The sequence below is a fragment of the Excalfactoria chinensis genome, chromosome 4, assembly GCF_039878825.1.
Source record: "Excalfactoria chinensis isolate bCotChi1 chromosome 4, bCotChi1.hap2, whole genome shotgun sequence".
In the NCBI taxonomy this organism is placed as follows: Eukaryota; Metazoa; Chordata; class Aves; order Galliformes; family Phasianidae; genus Excalfactoria; species Excalfactoria chinensis.
In genome coordinates this window covers 8780477-8799758 of record NC_092828.1, presented here as the reverse complement: position 1 = coordinate 8799758, position 19282 = coordinate 8780477, and the positions used below count along the sequence as shown (strand labels likewise).

At 38.1% G+C, this 19282-nt stretch overlaps 1 protein-coding gene across 1 annotated transcript in view; it reads right to left on the bottom strand.

The window, feature by feature from the left end:
• Nucleotides 1–1571: 1571 nt before the first annotated feature.
• HGFAC (HGF activator) overlaps nt 1572–19282 on the bottom strand; it is a 34691-nt gene continuing 16980 nt past the window's right edge. The window contains exons 6-12 of the mRNA XM_072334326.1: nt 11901–12075; nt 9713–9798; nt 9076–9316; nt 6631–6770; nt 4372–4512; nt 3210–3358; nt 1572–1742 (exon numbers count right to left, since the gene is read on the bottom strand). Coding sequence (XP_072190427.1) covers nt 1572–1742; nt 3210–3358; nt 4372–4512; nt 6631–6770; nt 9076–9316; nt 9713–9798; nt 11901–12075 — 1103 coding nt within the window. The remainder of the gene's footprint in view (nt 1743–3209; nt 3359–4371; nt 4513–6630; nt 6771–9075; nt 9317–9712; nt 9799–11900; nt 12076–19282) is intronic.

The following is a 19282-nucleotide window of genomic DNA, read 5'->3' as shown; positions in this document are numbered from 1 at the left end:
GCTTGGTGTCGTTTGCAAACGTGCTAAGGGTGCACTCGATACCAGCATGTGTCACTGGTGAAGATGTTGAAGAGCACCAGTCCCAAGACCAACCCCTGAATGACACCACTTATTACCAGCCTCCACCCTGACACAGAACCATTGATTGCAGCCCTTTGGCCGCATCCAGCCAACTGATTCTCAATCCACAGAACAATCCATCCTCCAAATCCACACCTCTCCAATTTAGAGAGAAGGATGCGGTGAAGGACCAAGTCATTCACCATGACTAAGAAATCCAGAGGACACTGGCAATATTATAAAACAAAACATATATCAGACTATCCAAGCACCCCTTTATGTTTCTATATCTTAAATAATAGCTTTGCTTGGAACACCTGAAACTTTCACTATTGTAGAACAAAAACTTTGCACGTCAGTACTGCCAGATGTACACATCTGACATCACTAAAGGTCCCTGTACTAAGAAAGTTGTAATTTTTTTCTTCTTTTTAAGACTAGACCTGTTCTATGCTGAAACTTTTTCAGCCTTTTCAGCCAACTACACAGCTACATATTGTAATAATTTCTTTGACTGTTCTTATAAAAATGCTATAGACCATATCAGCAGTGCCTGTGGTTTATGATTACCACTGATTCCCAAGGAAAATGTCAAGCTGCTCCACCAGCCATGCAGTTTAAATATCTAATAGAACGCTTATTTTTCTGTATTATCTAAATAGTTAAATAACTTGTTATTACAAAATCTAAAACGTCTTCAAAACAAATTTAAGAAACGCTTGGACATTTTCCATCCAACGTAGAACATCTGCACTGTCCTCGGGGTGAGAAGCAACTGAGGGTCTGCAACAGGCCCTCACATATTGAACGATCATATCTACCAGCTTTAACATTTTGTTAGCAATAAGTTTTGTGTTTTCAGCAGGTATTACATTAACTTTGCTGGAAAATTGCACACCAAATTCAACAGAGCTCTGAAACACATTTCTATTTCTATTTTTATTGCAACACAAAAATATGCTTACATGTTTTTAATCAAACCCCAAATCCTCTGTTTCCTTCCCAGAAGTAGATTACTGTAGTTAGCTGAGGAGCATCTTCAGCTATATTCATCTGCTGACATCTTTCAACCTGAACTTTAAAGAAATCATTTCTGAAGGAAAGATAATTTTGTTTTTGGTGTTCCTCCTTTTTATTTTGTTAATGTATCTGAGAATACAAGGGCATTGTTACAGGTTGCTTTGGGAGATGACAGCTCCACCAGAAGCTCTTAAATAATCATTTTCATGTAATCCACCAAAAGATAAACAGTTCTAGATGTTGGTACACTCAGTCTCGACCTGTTAGTTTTATTAAACCAAATAAAGACAGGCTCAGATGTTGAGCTATCCACAGCCCTAAATTGTGGCTCAGAGTTATGGATATCAGAGGGATGAGGACTATTTTTAGTGGTCTGGCTTGGATTTTCTAAGAATTACCACCATAATTTTCACTCTAGCTTATATTTATGCCACTTTAATGAAACCAAAAGGCTCCTGGACCCTGCTTGAAATGATATCATAGTTAAATGTTCAACTAGCTTTTCGTGGAGATATTCTCTCATTGATCCAATTTACGTAGTTTGTTACTCTCGTATACACTCCAGGCTTGTTGACTCTGCCACAGCCATCTCCCCAGCTGATGACTCCATAAAGATAAGAGATTTCATTTTTCTCACAGGCCAGAGGTCCACCAGAATCTCCCTGCATTAAAAGTGAGGAAATATTATTTAATTTGACAGAAAATCATTGGAAAAACATGTAAGGTTCAGACTTAAAATAAATAAATAAACCAAATATGGGAGCAACTGTCAACTGAAGCTTAATTGTAGGAAACTTTATCATACATTGAATATGATGAGTTTGGTTTGTTGGCTTTTATTTTTAATGCCACATTAAATTAGAATTTCAAAATATCAGATATTCTTTGGAAGTGCTTTTGAAACTCTTCTGGATTCAGACATACACATATTATAGGCTCTGTATGGATTGCAATTTATTGCAGTCATCAGAGATTATAAATATTGCCAAAGAAAGGTGTTGCACACATACAGATTTTCTCCCATGACTTCACAATGCTGTAATTTTGTGGTGAATACCCAGTTTTGCATCTGTTGAATTTAACTACTTGGTACTGGTGCAAGACTCCACCTTTCCAGTTATCCGAGACTAAGCAGAAAGAGATTTCTTCCTGTTTTAAAAAGAAAATTATTTTCAGAGCAAAGTTGGAAGGAAACTTGTGTTGCTTTTATACTTGAAGATTTCTGTGATAAGTTTAAGTCTTGCACCTGAGATTAATTTGCTTTCTCAGAACCTTGTTTACATCTGCACATCTCATCTCACTGACTGTAACTCTGGCATCGATGCACTGTTGTTTCTCAGACTACGCAACTCTCTTCAGACCATTTGTTTTTGTGCAGTCCCTTTCTTCATCCCTTCACTTACTTCTTTCTCTTCAGACATGTTAACAATCTCTATAGCAATTCCAGAACACAGTATGCATGTTATTCTTTGCTTTACAGATTGTCCTTACAGACTGTCCCTGACCCTTTATTCAAGGGCCAGGGTGTGACATAATTCAAAAGGAGACAAAATATAGTAAGAACTGGAAGCTCTTCCATGAAGAATGGAAGTCACAAGACTTTTTCTAATGGACTGTTACCCTACACCATTAAAACCCATCCACTGTAATAACCTCAGATCTTTTCACTTCCAAACCCAGCACTATTCCTAACCTCCTACACAGGTATTCTTATTTCCTTTTATTGAGAGGCAGCAGCTTGAGGATTTGGCTTATCTGCCAGCTAGCCAGCAAGCCCCTGACATCACAGTACCATCTCATTCAGCCAGCAGTTCAGGTAGCTTCCCTCAACTGTGTAGCCCCTGGCTTTTATAAAGATAAGATAAATATTAACACCCTGAAGGATTATTGGTGGTGGTGGTTTGGGGTTTGGGGTTTTTTTGCTCCTTTGTAAAATGTAAATGACATTAACAGGTTAAAAAAATGACATAGGAACAAAAAGTGCAGTCACATAAGTACACACACATATATATTTTTTTCTGAACCTTTTTCTTCTTTAGGATGACTGTAATGTCAAAAGTAAGCACTGTAACGTTTCTTCTAATTACACACATTTATATTCTTTGTCTGGAGATGACTCACAACATTACCTGACAAGCATCAGATTTGCTGTCAAAGTAGCCAGCACAGAACATATTTTCACTGATTTCTCTTCCATAAATTTCAGGGCTTCTGCACTTCTCCTCAGGAATAATTGGAATCAGTGTTTCTTGTAGTACATCTGAATAACCTGTTATATCTTTAAAAAAAATTCCCAGAGAGGAAAGAAGTAATTTTTACAAAATGCAAATAGCATAACATGGAAACTCAACACGAGACAGATACAACATGTAAACAAAGTTAACACATGTCATGTTGTGGATCTCTTCAAAAGACAACTGTTATTCTTAGTGATCAGACCATTTCCTAATTCTGCAGTCAGAGTCACATCCACTGAAATAGCAGTATTTCATGCCTAAGCATCAATTCACTTTGGATTGTCTCCTTTCCCAGGGACCTGGGAACACTTCCCCAGCACTCATGTTGTTTCCTCTTTCCTGATGTGATTTTAAATCATACATTTATTAAAGGCTGTATAAACTCTTTTGTCTTTAAATCATGCAATTAGATTAGGACAACCTTTGCTCACGTGGAGTTTCTAACGAATATGAGGAGGCCGGGTCCCTCCCTTCCTTCACCTATCTACATAGATCTCTACTATCTCCTCATCAAGGCAGCACAGCCATATCACCATCCTGAAATTCCTCATCTCAAAGGATGAGAAATATGAAACATTTCTTTTTTGCTTTTCTTAAAATTAATATAAGCACTTCCTGGCCTCAACCCCCTCCAGCCTTTTCCAGTAGATGTTTCCAAGATTTCCCACATGGTGATGCTAATAATTGCCTCCATCACAGACCACAAAACTCACTGTGTTTGGTTTGCAGTCTTTAATGTCTACCTTGAGAAACCTGGAGTAGGATTCACTTAACCTACTTGGCACCTACAGCTAAGCTACTTGCTCCAGGCTCCCCTCATTCCTCTAATTCCTTGTTCACGTGAACCACTCACCAAATTTTGGGGACTACTAAGAGGGCTTGGGGCAACTATTTCAGATGTAAAATCATTTACAGCCTCTAAAGGAAGGTAATTTCACCAGAAGTCCCTTGGAAAATATTTTACAGGACTACCAGTTGTGCAATGTATCTTTGAGCATTTTCTATGGTTTTCATCAGTGTTTTCCACAGATACCACCTCTGTCATTTCACTTACTCTCATGCTTGTGTCCCCATCCAGAAATCTGACATTTGAATTGATCGGGGAAAACTGTGTTAGTTTCTGGCAGGCAAATGGGCTGAACAAACTGGGACTTCACAGCACAACGTTGGCCATTCTTCTTCAGCTTTATCAAGGCTGCAGAATAGAAAATACAGTAGGAATAAAGTCTGTTCCCCTTTTTTGATAGGATTGGCAGCAGTGGGTCTCAGATACAACTTTAATTATCCCCTAGGCCTCTCTTAATTAAGATATTTCAATCAAAGACAGACAGACTCATCTCAACAGCACCTGATTTCACATTAAATTGAACGCTGAAATATTCACCTACTCCTCTTGTGGGAATATTTATTTTATGCCGCACTCACTGAGCAGATTTTTCTTCACTGCTTCTGTAGAGAAGGGGGAAGACAGAAAATACATGTCTCCTCCCACCCTGAAGTTAAATAACACTGACATATCCACAACTTTCAGCTGAAATAAGTGGGATGCGCGAGTGCTCGTTGCTTCTGAAAGCCTGGCCACCTGCCTATTTCCATTTTGATTCTAAAAAAATTAATTATTGCAAGATCTGATGTATTTCATGCTCTTTGTTATCACTGAGTTCAGCAAAATTCAAATTTTTTAAAACTAAGGACTAGAAAATTAGGCTATTTCAAAACCAAACTTCTGAAAGCTGCTGAGAATTACACAGCCTACACAACTTTTTCTCTCCCCTTGTGAGGCTGAAAACAGCATAAATAAGAGGCTGTGCAGCGTGGTGAGTTCAACAGTGAAAGCAGACACCAAAATTAGCAGAAATTTTGCTTCTCCTGTGGCAAACCTTCTGTGATGAGCCATAGGCCGGGGTTGTGTTTAGTGTAACAAGGGCAGTGTGCTGGTTTTGAGCACAGCACTCAAAGAGAACAGAGATGAGGTGGGTATACCTATTAAATCTGTATGTCACAGCTTTCACAAGCTGTGCATTTTCTGAACACAGTTGTGTGGAAAGCAAGAGAGCCCATTGGATAATCTAATTTCTCTATGGACTACAACTTTTGGCTTTGAGGAATAAATAACTGTATCTCACAGGCCAATGAGCCCACACAGATAGCTCCAATATTGAGCAGATTGGTCTTCCTCACCTTCCTCTTCTCCCCAATTCTGCCTCTCTAAATCCCCCATACTTTCCATTAAACATTCATGTGTTAGCTTCTTTACTTTTAAAATGCATTTTCAGCACTAAATAAATCTTCTGCTGCATTAGCAGACGTCACTGGTAAGGCAGAACATGCCCACAAGTCTTTCCCCCAGGTTTCTGCCTGCTTGTTTGTTTGCAGTGGGGCACATCTAAGGAACTCCATTTCTAGATGACCCCTAAATTTGGACACTGCATGTGTGATGCATGCTAAATTTTAGAGTAATCCAAAAAGTTTGGAGATCCCAAACTGTAAACTGTGATTTACACCAGGATATTTCAGAACACAGCAGTACCCCACAGCAAGTTCACTTCTTGGTATGCTCTGAGAGTTCCCACCAACACAGAATCTAAATGCTTTTTGCTACATAGTGGAAAACATTCACCATCTGGGAGCAAAAAAAGCCAGTACATTCCTGACCTAAGTTATCCCTGATGCCAGACTATTAAATAGTTTCATAGACAAAGTGCTCACACAGCTTAATGCCCCAGGGAAATATGCCAACTTCCATAAAAGCAGATTAGAAAGTAAGAAGCAAGTTTCTCTTCTACTGCCATTCTGACTAATATTATAAGGTCAATAAGAAGGGCATTTAACTTTTGACTGGTAAGACAGATGATTTTTAAATTTCTCTCCTTAGCGTAAAGGATGATTCTTGGCAACACAGATTTTTCAGAGCAGATAGGGCTATTATATTCATCTAGTCAGATGCTCCATACAGTACAGACAATAACATTTTACCAAGTAATTCCTGCATCAAGCCCACAGTTTCTAGTATGGTTGAAAAAATGTGTAATCACATGAAGACTTGAAGTGATGATGAATCTGCCATACATCAAGGTAAATTGCTCCGGAGGCTAATTACCATAATTATTTAAAATTCACAATTTATTTCTTATCTGAATTTGTCTAGATTTCAGGTGCTCTTATTTCCCTGGTAGAGACAGGAACACTCTGTTCGCAAAAGCCTCTCTTAATGTCTATTATTTTTCTCCTAAGAAAGCAGTTTTCAGCACACGAACTAAACTTGGAACTAAGTCAACTAAACAGGAAATAAAACTGCAAGAAAAATACTCACCAATATCATGTTCAGTAGGGCTGAACACTGAATACTGAGGATATAAGATGTATTTCTCTATTTCAAATGTTTGTGTTACATCAGTTGTTCTATTAAAGAAGTGCTGACCAAGAACCACTTTAATAGAGGATTTGGGGGGACTGTAATACAAAAGAGAGAACAAATAATTCTGTATTTTGAAACACAAATGAAAACAGTTTCCAGAAGCTATGTGCACCATGAACTGTTAATAAATTCAGATCCCCAGCCTGCCCATTATTTACCCTCTCATAATGCCTTCTCCCATCTCCCAGTCTTCTTACCTACTGCAGGCTTGAAGAAAGCTGACTGAAGTTATAGTTACTTCCATGCTCTGTGGGGCATTTTTAACCTAATTAAAGGCTGTTCTTTCTTGACAGAATCATACCCACAGAATCACCAAACTGTTAGGTTAAGATCATCTAGTTCCAATCCCCAGCCATGGTCAGGGACATCTCCTACCAGATCAAGTGTCCCCAGGCCTAGTCCAACCTGGCCTTGAATACTTTTAGGGCTGGGACATTGGCAGCTTTGCTGGGCAGCCTGTAACAGTGCTTCACAATCCTCATATTGAGTAATTTACTTTGAATATCTAATCTAATGTAATCTTTTGGTTAAAAACGATTAAAAAGTCCCTCTCCAGCTGTCCTGTAGGCTCCTTTTAGGTTCTGGAAGGACACTATGAGGTCTCCCTGGATCCAGTCTGTTCTCCAGTCTAAACAATCCCAGTTCAGCCTGTCCTCATAAGAGAGGACAGAGAGTTGGGAAGAAAGGGAAACTTGGGAATAATCAGGAAGAGTCTGGAAAGGCAATAACTTCTCTAGCTCTGAAAGCAATAGAATTCAAATTTCAATCTTGCTTTAAAACCAACTTTATATCCGTGTGCTTAAGCCTACAATAAGTTGAGCTAGTGAGTGCCCTTAACATGGAAGTGCTCAGATGTTTAGTTATCTAGTACAGGAGCAGAAAATACCTATCATGCATCACGCACAGATCCAGAGTGGTTGGTATCACTACAAAGTTTCCCCAACTGTGATTCTGTGAATTACTGGTGGCTGTCAGATATAAAAGCACTGCAAGTTCTGCTCTGATACTGAGCACAAAGCAATCATAAACAGCAGCATACTTGGTGGAGAGAGACTCAGACTAATTGAAGAGCACAGAGAACAGGCAGCTACCCTGCAATGATTACTATGTGCATGGTTAACAGACCTTGAAGTTTTGCTTATTTTTGAAACTGGAAAGCAAGAATATGAGCAATCAATATGTAAGGCCAGGACTTTTTCAACATCCTTGTGGAAGTAAACCAGCTCCTCTGAAAATCAGATTTTGAGAACGTGAAACAGAGTGGAAGCTCATTTCCCAGGACAGTATTTTAAAAAGATTTTAAAAGCCCTAAATAGTTTAATTGTGACATACAGATGATTCATTGAGGAGAAGAAATAAAAAGGGAGAGGCTGCAGAACAGGAAAAGAAAAAAAAACCTACCAAGTTAGCTCCACAAGGATCTATTGTCGCCTAGCGGAAAGCAGTTGAAATTGTGGCTAACTTAGGAGTACTAAACATACAGAACAGTGCAAATTACAATGCAGTAATTATGGAAAATCTGTATGTAACAAACCACCAGCTGGAAGTGGGTGGAAATGTCCTGAATAGCTGCCAAAGTTAGTAGCTATTTCACAACATTTGAAAAACAAATGCGTTGTGGCTCGAGCTCCAAATGCTTCAGTACAGCATTCACAACAGTATTATTAGGTCTACAAGCTACCAGTGTATGCATTCTGGCACGAGGTTTTCTGTTTCTCTTGGCTCCTTTACTATGCAAAGGAACAGTTTGTATGAAATGATGTAATATTTTTACCATCTACATGATCAAACTGAAATCATAAAAAGTGTTCAGCATTTGTGGAAAATTAAGTATTTAGAATAAAGTAAGGGCATCCTATGGATAGTCATTCCCCCGGTGACCTGCAGCTGGATGCCAAAAAAAGTGTTGTTTTTTAAATCACCACTTGACTCTTTCAGCCTTTTTGAACAAAAACATAGCAGTGAACATAGTTATCTATGTTACAGCTCAAAGCAGGCATACACTTGCAAAAAGGTAGCTAAGAAACACTTATGTCCCCCTGCAGATACCTGCACATGCAAGCTCTCATTCCATGTCCTGCCATCCTGACGCCCAGCACAACCTTACTCCTTTTGTTGGCCCATTTAGTGTCTTTGAGACTCCTTAAGGAAAACTGGACTCCATGCTATGTGTCAGCTCACATGCTGCACTCAGATTACCAGCAACCCTGTTTCACAAAACCATCATTTTGTAATCTCATCTTCCTTCTCACTTGTTTCAATTCAGGTTTATTGTGACTCACAAGAATATGGTGCCAGAGAGGAGGGTACCTACTGTCACACCTACGGCTGAGTGTTTACCTGTTGGCAAAGCAGTGTGCTGCTGACACAACCCAGCAAGTCTGAATAAGAGTTCCAGCGCAGAAACTCTCTCCAATATATATAGCTGCGGTCCAGGGATGAGATCCAGGCAAAGATGAAGATCCTCCAATAATCCTAGGTCTCACAAAACTTCTTTTTTTGTGTCTTCTCCCACATGGCCTTCTGGCAACCGCAAAAGTGTCGATATCTTCTGGAACTGGTGGCCTCCTTTCCCTGCTTGCTAAGATATAAAGATAAATGGCATCAGACTGCAAATCATGAGTTTCTAAGGAACATGCCATCATGTTTGGATTCTGGACTAAGTTTGGCCTTCCAGCAGCAAGGGCTAGTATGCTTGTGTTAATATCATCAATCAAAAGTACTGAAACCATAAATGGAGAATAGAAGGACCACATGATTAACTGACTTTTCAAATTAAAGCTCTGTTCTAAAGGTCAGCTTTAATATTAACAACAGTTTAACATTAATTTAGGAAAGGAACACTATCTTGTTTTCAGAATGATATATTGTGTCATATGACTCCAGTCCTCTTATGATGCACCAAAAGCTTTTTCTAGTGTCAATAAATCTTTCTTCATTAATTCATAGGATGGATTTCAAGAGTTCTTTTACATACCACAAGATGGAATGTTACAGTACTCCCAAGACAAACTGTTGTCCTTCATGATGTAACACCATGGTTTCTCATCTTCATCTGGATTTCTAATGAATTCATGGGAGAATAAATTAAATACATTAGCCACATTGTTATTCCAAGCTTCCCAGATGTTTTCTGCTTTTTTCTATTGCACCATGCAAAGGACTGATAGAATTGTTGGGTTTGGAGGCATCTCAGAAAGCACTGAAGAACCTGCTAACATCTAAAGGGTGAGTAGGGATCCCCTCAGTCGGGATCTTTATGCTTAAAGCCAGCCAAAATAGGACCTAAAATGCAGAAACGTGGCTAAATATCTGTAGAATTTTCCTGCACAAGCATGTTCACTTGGTTTAAATACAGCCTACACTGAAGTGCTTCAACAGATATCAGCTGAGCTATTTTCAGGACCGAATCCCATGGGAGAAATTCCTCTTTTAGATTATTTTTTTAAGTGAGGAAATTCCACCACAGGTAGATTCATAGAAAATCCATTACAAAAATAGCTAGCAAAAACTAATTTGAGATACCCAAGTTCACATTCCCTGGAGAGAGTCTGAGGAAATGAGAGACTAGTTCAAGCATATATTATATTCCTCAAAAGGCAATATCAGAACCAAGTCAGTCTTTTATTACTCTGATATTAGACGACTTTGGTGTTGACACCATTATGATTTCTCCATGGCACAGCAGAATTTCCTTTATCTGTGCTGCACAAATAACCCAAAGTTTGACCAGTTTAGTCCTCCGGGAGTATAGAACTTTGAAGACTCGGTAAGATCTTGGGTAGGCCAATAAAAATAGACAAGATAATTCAGGACATTGGATAAACAGTAATTCTAATTTCAGTTGGATTTATCAAAAGTATTATGTGTTATTTTAAGATTCTTCAATTATTTTTTTTTTTAAATCTGACTGCTATTCAAGAAAGATTAAAGAACTTTCAAATTCTCAGAACTGAAGAAGCAACATAGGTTGAGTCATCTTCCACCAACAATGTTTCTAAATTAGACTATTTGAAGAAGAAGATATCTGAAAGATTATATAGTGCAGCAGAGATATCCCCAGAAATTATAACAAGCTGACAAAAAAGTGAAAAGCTTTTCTCTCAGCTTTACAGAACATTAACACATCAGCTCCTATACCTCTTTATTATTTGCATTTGAAATCTGCAAGTGAATACTGTGCTTAGATGATGCGAATTGAAGGGATCGGGATTTATCAAAGCACAAAATACATGCCCAATAAATTGCCATGATGTAATGGGACACCATACATTTCATACTTTAGCGTTTGAATCCATAAGAAGTCTTTGAAAGCAAGAAAATTTGGATTTGGCAGGGGGGAGGGGAAAACAGTAATTGTTTGCTAGTTTTGTTTAGGTAGAGAAGAAGAGCTACTTTGAGCATGCATGCATGCTTTTTATCAACAAACAACTTGACAGTAGTTCATGGAGAAATACCTAAGATTATCAGCTTTAGGATAGCCTCTACTAGAAACATTTATTCTATTTATGGGTATGCTTTGACCTCATGAAGACCTCAGAGAGGAGGGGAACATAAAGTGACAGGCATAAAAAGTTTCATTGGAACTGAACGCAAAACTTGAGCATAAACAAGGTTTATCATATATGTGGTTTGATCGAAGTTGAAATGCCAACATTTTATTTTGCTGCCATTTTTCTTTTAAAGAAATGTGACATCCCACCTCAGCATTACTGAAATACAACAGCTTTGATTTTTTCCACTTTTAAAATATTTTCTTTTATACAAAAAATTCCGCAATATCATAATTTGAAATAAACACATTGTACAAATCGAATGGTTAACTTCTTTCTCCTTTTGGATAGCCATTTTTGAGCAATTCTTTTTTCTTTTAAAGGTCTCATTCAAAAAAAAAATCCAGGAAAAGAAAAAAAAGGATCAGAATTTTCCAACATTAGATTGTACCTAAGCTTCTTAGCAAGACCACATGTTGATCCATACAACCTACCAGATCTTGTCATCTGGAAACTTTTACCCCCTATGATAGGCTACTAAGCCAGCCCAGCTTTTCCAAGACAAGGTTGGCACCTGCTATGATATTCCTGCCCCTTCTCACTTCCAAATCCGCTCCCACAATATATCCATCCACCTCTTGTTTTATAATTACAGGGCAAACACTTCCTCACCTGCAGTATGAGAAGGGCCCCAAGCCTAGCTGTACTGCTTTCTCAACGCTGTCAACATGAAGCTCCTGGTAGAGTAAGTCCGAATTCCATGGCAAGCAGCTATGTCCAGAAATGGTCGTCTTGGCTGTACCTCTGTACTCAGTGCCATTGCCACGATAGCAGTGATGATTAGGAACTGTAGAGGAGTAGATTTTGTGCTAATTATCTGTTAAATACTTGTTTTGCAGCTGAGGTGATGAGAGGCAGTGGGCCCAACTCTGTAGTGCCTTTAACCTTTCAAAAGGATTTGTTGTTTTTTGTTGTTGTTTGTTTTTTTCCACATGGGGAGTTTCAGCTTTAAAAAGCAGTTAAGACTTCTAAAACAGCCTCATTTCGCATGTGCATAAAAAGCTATTACACAGGCAGAGAATTATACCTAACAGTTTTTACATGGATTTTAGTCAGCAATCTACAGTGAAGGCAACAATATGGTTGGGAATAATCTTGTCTAATTTTAGAAACAGCTGAGCTCATCAGTGGAGACTCCCATTTTAGTCAGTTAAGAGAAACAGGCATTGCTAGCACCAAACTGATCTAGCCTGTTTGAGATGACTTTTTTTCAAGGTGAAGATCAATCTTGACATGTACCCTTGACTATGTTGACTGAATCTCATTTGACAATAAAAGGAGTATAAGCCAGCAACCTCAGATAGCTGGCTGTGCTGTAAACTAGTGAAAACAATCCTGCCCTGCCAGCGAGTGCATAAAAGGACTGATTTTGGAAAATACTTCACTTTATGGCCTTATACATATCCATATAGATAGACTTACCTTATCCTTATGTATGTGTATATATACATATGTACATACTGCAAAGAACAGTTTTTGGTTTTTTTTTCAAAAATGAAAGGAGTACGTTGAATTTTCATATTCAAACTCCATTTCTTTGTCACCTGCACACAGGATATTCCTTCAGATAGGTCTGACACACTCAGCTGCCAAGATCTATCAACAGCACATACCAGCGTTCTGGATGAAAAGCATATGGAGATGCATTTCTGTACAAATAGCTACACTGAGCAGAAAGTCTACACCTCAAAACATGGCTCAGAGTACTGCAAAGGAAATACAAAACCATCTAATGTACAAAGAGGATTAATCGTGACCAAGCCTCAGAGGGTTTCTTACCCAGCCACGCCAGTATGACTTATTCTTGACATTTGCAAGACTAGTGGAATCTTCTAAACTTATAAACAAACTGAAATATATAGCATCGGGGTATTGCTTGAGTGTTGAAAAACACACTGCGAGGATAATCAATCACAGCACACAACGTGGGCAATCGTTATCAAATATCTGTTATTTTGACAGAACCTGGTGACACACGAACCAGGCGGTACAAGCAACACTGAAATGATGAACTGCAACAGAGAACTGCTGATGTCGGTTATCCTTACAACTCGTCAGTACAGCAACAGCCCTCAAAACCATGAGCAAGTATACGGCATAAATATGGGAGCTGGGGGTCGAGAAGTTTGATGTAACACTTCAACATGAGCTAGCAGAAAAATAAGTAGTTTCCAAAATCAGCTTTCTATCTTGGCCTGGCAGACACACCAGAGATAATGAGACTGCAATTCCTCCTCCACAGCACTCCTTAAATCAAAGTGTTTTTATTTCAATAACAGAGAATATTACATAGAATCAGATAAATATTTTAACAACCATAATCTCCAATCTCACAGAATAGGTTTTATTTTCCATTTGTATTGCTAGCAATAGTAACCATTCCTTGGCAACCCCGCCATTTGCTTATTTGGGCAAGATGCAAGTTAAGCTGCTTTGTTTGCCTGAAACTGTCATGAAAATGCCACTATCATGCTGCACACAAAATTCTTTCGCTTATCTAGGGAAATGCCAGGTGCTGTTTTTATTTGTAGTGTGCTCATTACATTCAGAAATGATCTGGAGTTGTCTGCTTTTATGAGGATGAAACAAGATTTTTTTTTGCTGCAGAACTACGGCCATATTCTGTGGCCCTGATGGTTTGGACATCTTGCAGATGGTGTTTACAAGTTGTGCTCAACCTTGTCAGGCTAAAAATCCAATGCACCTCTGTTTCTGTATATCTGCCTGTCATCACTAAAGCTGCTAAAGATTATACTTAGAAGAATTTGGCCCCTTTCTAAATCATCTGTCATGTTTTCTTCTCCAAGAAGTTTGCATTAGTTATTGCATTTGTTATAAGGAACAGTAATATCTCTTAGTCTGTTTTTTTGTTTGCTTTTTTATTTTCTAAGAGGTATTTTTGGCACAAGTGTAAAGTAACTTTATCTCACATCTTATGGAGAGGCATCTGGGTTAACAGAGTTGTTATTTCCTCACTTTACTGGCTTGCATTACCACCCTCATCATAGCTATTAAAGAGCATCTCATGAAGAATATAAGGCCAGCAAGAAATATGCGCAAATTCTAATACATCTTTTCCTCTATAATTCAGGAAGATTGCTCTGACTGGAAGCTGTTGACTCTGAATTCCTCATAGCTTCCTCAGCCTCTCGAAACTCCGAAACACATTTATTTTCTTATGTGAAAGAAAGGAACTAAGGGCATAACATGCATTTTTCTTGTTGATTCACTTCCCTATGGTACCGCCAATTAGCACTAGAGTAGAAACGGCCTGAAGCTTCAGGTGAATCTTTGCTTCGATGAAAGCATGGATCTTATGCTGCAGACCTGTGTTGCTGTCACCACTGTTTGGGTTGTTTTTTTCTGAAAATTGTTGAAATCTGAAAATAACTTCCAGTTGTGTTTTACTCTGAAAAATCCAAGAGATGTAAATAACTCACGTAAAACATTCCCGTTGTGTTCCGTTGGCGTATTTTATCAGCATGCCGCACCAATTCTTTTCTTTTAAATTTTCCAGTAAAAAAGCAGTTTCAGGTCTTAAAAGCAACCTGAAATAGCATTTATTTAACAAGTTCTAATTGGTAACTTCCTGAGAATATTTGGGAGGACCCTTTTGTCAACAGATCTTGCTTCAGGTTCTGTAGTTACATACCTGAACATTTCTATGTTTCTTTAGGAAGCCTTTCAGTAGAAAACAATGCAACTTACATACATTTTCCCCAAATATCTGAATAGAAATTTCTCTAATATCTTTGAGATTCCCCTGCATTTTCTTTTCAGATTTCACCTACGCTGTTACATTCTGTTAATAGTCTTTTCTCTAATGGCCCTAATTCTTGGGCAGAATAGTTTTAAGTAAACTAAATCCCTGACAAAACCATAAAGCTTTTATCAAATACAACGTTAGATGAGTTTCTTTCTTTGTGCTGCTCTGTATTAGCTTGTGACACAAAATGAGAGGGGTAAAAGGACAAAGACAAAAGCCCCTCTCTGCTTGAACTTGCTCTTACAAGATCTCTTCCTCAGTGTCTCAATTATCAGTTATTCAGATGGAAAAGAACTTCAGAAAATTGGAACCAAAAATTAACCTTGGTGGAATTAAGAGACCATCTTACATCCAGAACATTCCTGGAGTATATGCCCACTTCTATTTCAGTGCCAAATATATGCCCTGCACAGGTCAGAACAAGCTTTTCAGCTCTCACTACATAGCATATTGTTCATACAAGAGAGTATTCGTACCTTTCTAAAGCCTTCTAATGTGTCTATCACTTTGTCTTTCAATTTCAGGTTTCATCTATTAGCAAAAAAGATAAATATGAATGAACAATGAAGTTTTATGTCTCTGCATACGTGTCAGACTCATTGGATGCCTGTAGAAATCCCTGTCTTTCCTTGATACTCCTCGGAGTTCCCATATCTCCTGTCCTGAGTAGCTGTGAGCTTCCAGGATAAATATAAACATGACACAAAGGCATCTTCAGAATCCATAGACACTGCTCTTACACGCTTCCTCACTTCATTGCATGGAAAAACCCTCAGCTGTTTTGAGAGCAGAAAGGCAGACATTGCCACATGAAGTGAAGCAAACACCATGCTGGACCATCCCTGGCTTGTAGAAGCATCTACTCCCAATTTTGGATCTTGCTAATTAATGAATATAAACAGAAATATAAGGAAGTTATATTTCTACATAGCTATCCTTTCATATAATTCGGTCATATATCTACAATATTTATCCAGACCTCAATATTTTTATTTTGGGATTATGATTTAATACAACAGCAGATAATACACATAACAAATTTATAACAAATAATTGGTTCATATTATGTGCTGCCTTCTGACTTGTTGAATAGCAATAAAACCACCTCCAGCCTAACAGCAAATAATATCAAAATATAACCCCCATGAAATCACAGCCCAATTACAAAACACACGCAATCTCTCTAAGCCAAAAACAGTGAAAAAATGTGAGAAAACTGGCAACCCTTTGTAATGAATTAAATATAATAGAAACTCACCATGTAAAAAATAGAATGGTTTTAGGGCTGGAAAAACAGGGTGATTTATATGGCACAAAAGATCTTTTGAATTTGCATCCTAACTTAAGGATTGCTCACATCACTTGCTGCTGCTGGACTTATTATTTAAAAATATTTCTCTTCCAACACATCTTTGTAATCTTGCATTTGCAAATACTTTAGATCAACTGAGACAAAACTGAAGAGATGGTTTGCTTATCTATTATAAAACTTGATATACAAATCTACTTTCTGAGTAAGCTGGGTGCTTTTAAATACAGGGTTAAGTCCAGAAATCTATAAACTCCGAAACATTAAAAGAACCAGACTCTGGTCAGAGGGGGAATGGTGCTCATTAGAGAGCAAGTAATGAGAGGAGGTTTTCTGAAGCACCTGAAGATCCAAGTGTGGCCTGGTGAGAGAAAGTCAGCCATGGGAGAGGCAAGCGATGCAAAGGAGACTTCTGCAGTAACTCAAGGTGAGCTAAAAGCTTCTGAGCTGTACCACAAGCCCACTGAATCTTTCCCTCAACAGCCTCCCTAACAGATAGTTATATAGCGTAACACATTACTTGGAACAAAGGGTATCAGTCCCTCATATTTTCAAGAGGACATGCACCCTCTGTAATACCACGGTGCTGTCCTTGGTAAATTAAAAATGAAATTAAAAGCACAATAATGTCCTTAAATTAATCATCATCCAATAACTAACGCCACTGCCAATTCAGAAACCTTATAATGAAAGTAATTATCAGCTGTTAACGTTAATCATATTAGTTTATACTAAAGTTAAAAGCAAAGACTTGTCACTTTCTTAAGGGGAAACAGCCTCAAGTTGTGCCAGGGCAAGTTTAGGTTGGATATTAGGAAGAACTTTACAGAAAGGGTTGTTAAGTACTGGAATGGGCTCCCCAGAGAGGTGGTTGAATCGCCATCCCTGAATGTGTTTAAGAGCCGTTTGGATGTGGTGCTCAGGGATATGATTTAGTGGAGGGTTTTTAGAGTTAGGGTACTATGGTTAGGCTGCGGTTGGACTTGATGATCTTCAAGGTCTTTTCCAACCTGGGTAATTCTATGATTCTATGATTCTATGAAAAAGCACCAATTCCAGCACAAGGACAGTAACACCGAAACTTCAGTGTCCACAAAAGTCTGTGGGGAAAAAAAAAAGATACCTACCAAATTTCTTTATAAAAATTAAGATCTCCAACATATTCCTGTCTGAATAAGGAAATTTTTGCCTATTGTCTTCTATTCACCTTTTAACTCAATCATAATAATTTTTCCTATACATAAAGCAGTACAGCTTGTTGGCTTTCTCCTCTCTAGCCCAGATTTGCTATGTCCAGTGCAAATGACTACTTCACAACCTCCATGGAAATGGTTCTCCTTAGTTTGCTTTGTATTTTTCTCTATACCAGCCAAGCTTTTTATTACAGCTCCTGACTGTAATGAAGTCTAGGACATCAGAATAGCCTCTCTATCATAGTTCACATCTATCATCTCCATGAATGATGCCTTACAGTTACCATTTTCTGAAAGCACTTTTGTCACTAATTCTCTATCCACAATCTGCTATGTATCTTAGTACTACCTAGTAAGATACTTACTAACAGAGGTGGATTCTCAGTTGATGATATCATACTCATGCACTTTTGTCATCTTTCAGTTCTTCCTACTATATGCCATTTCAGATCTCAGCCTACTTAAAACATCTCTAGCAGCTTTTTAGGAAACCATTCAAAATCTGATGAAAATCCAACTCACCTTTACTATTTCTGCAACAGTACCCTAGGCTTCCTCTTCATTACCCTTGTCTTAGCAAACCTTGCCCTAACTTTGTGCAATTCCTTGGCGACCCATTATACTTTACCACTGCAAACCACCTGGTCACCTCTCCAAACTGCATCAAACCATATAAAAAAATAATGCTGCTTTTTATTTGCTATTCTACCTGCCCACAACTGTAGAGGAATAGTAACCTTATTTTTTTCTGTCTTAGTTTTATTACTAATCCCTCTGCTCCATACATGCAAACAGCACACAGAACCCACCATCACATGGAAATCCCCTTCAGCCATTAGTGTCAAGACCTACAGATTCAACCTCAGTGGGCCATCAACTGATTGAATACTTGCCAGCCAAATGACTTTACTATTATAATTTACCCTTTTATTTTTATCCTTTGAGATTCTAGAAAATAATAAAATTAAACACTAAACTGAAAGCATTCTGGTAGATTATAGAATACCACTGGCAAACAAAAAAGCAAAAAGGTTTCATTATCACTATACTATAAGAAAAGATTTAAAACTTTTCCTCCAGCATCAGGAGCTTCATTTCCTTTACAGATGTACCTTTTTTTTTTCAGCAGAAATCTGCAAACACACTTTTTCAGTAAAATAACCACCAAGAAGGTGGGCTTGCTGTCTTTTTTTGACTCCTTTTATTACCTCACTCCCCCAGTTACTCAAAGATGTGGCCGAGAGTTCTTCCTGTATATAATTATATACTCATCTATCCTGTCATCTTACTTCTCTAAAACTTTTCAGCCTATTTCTGACATAAAACAACACATCATCTTATATAACCATAAAACTTCCACAATTAGCATTGCAACTCATACTTTCTTTAAAGCTATGTTGTCTCTCCTACAAACCAAAAGAGTAAAAAAGAACTGGAAAACATAAGGGTTTTTCATAAATGCTTTTAAAAATTTCGCATTTCATTGTGCCCAAACTACTAGCAAAACACTATTGAAACCTAAACCTTAATCCAAAAAGCCTCAAACAGGGCTCTACAGACTTCCCAATTAAAATAAATAAATAAAAAGATCAACAAACAATAAAATAGTTGTGGATGCCCCACCCTGACGGTGTTCAAGGCCAGGTTGGATGGGGTTCTGTGCAAGTGGATCTGGTGGGTGACCACCAGCCCATGGCAGAGGGTTGGAACTGGATGATCTTTGAGG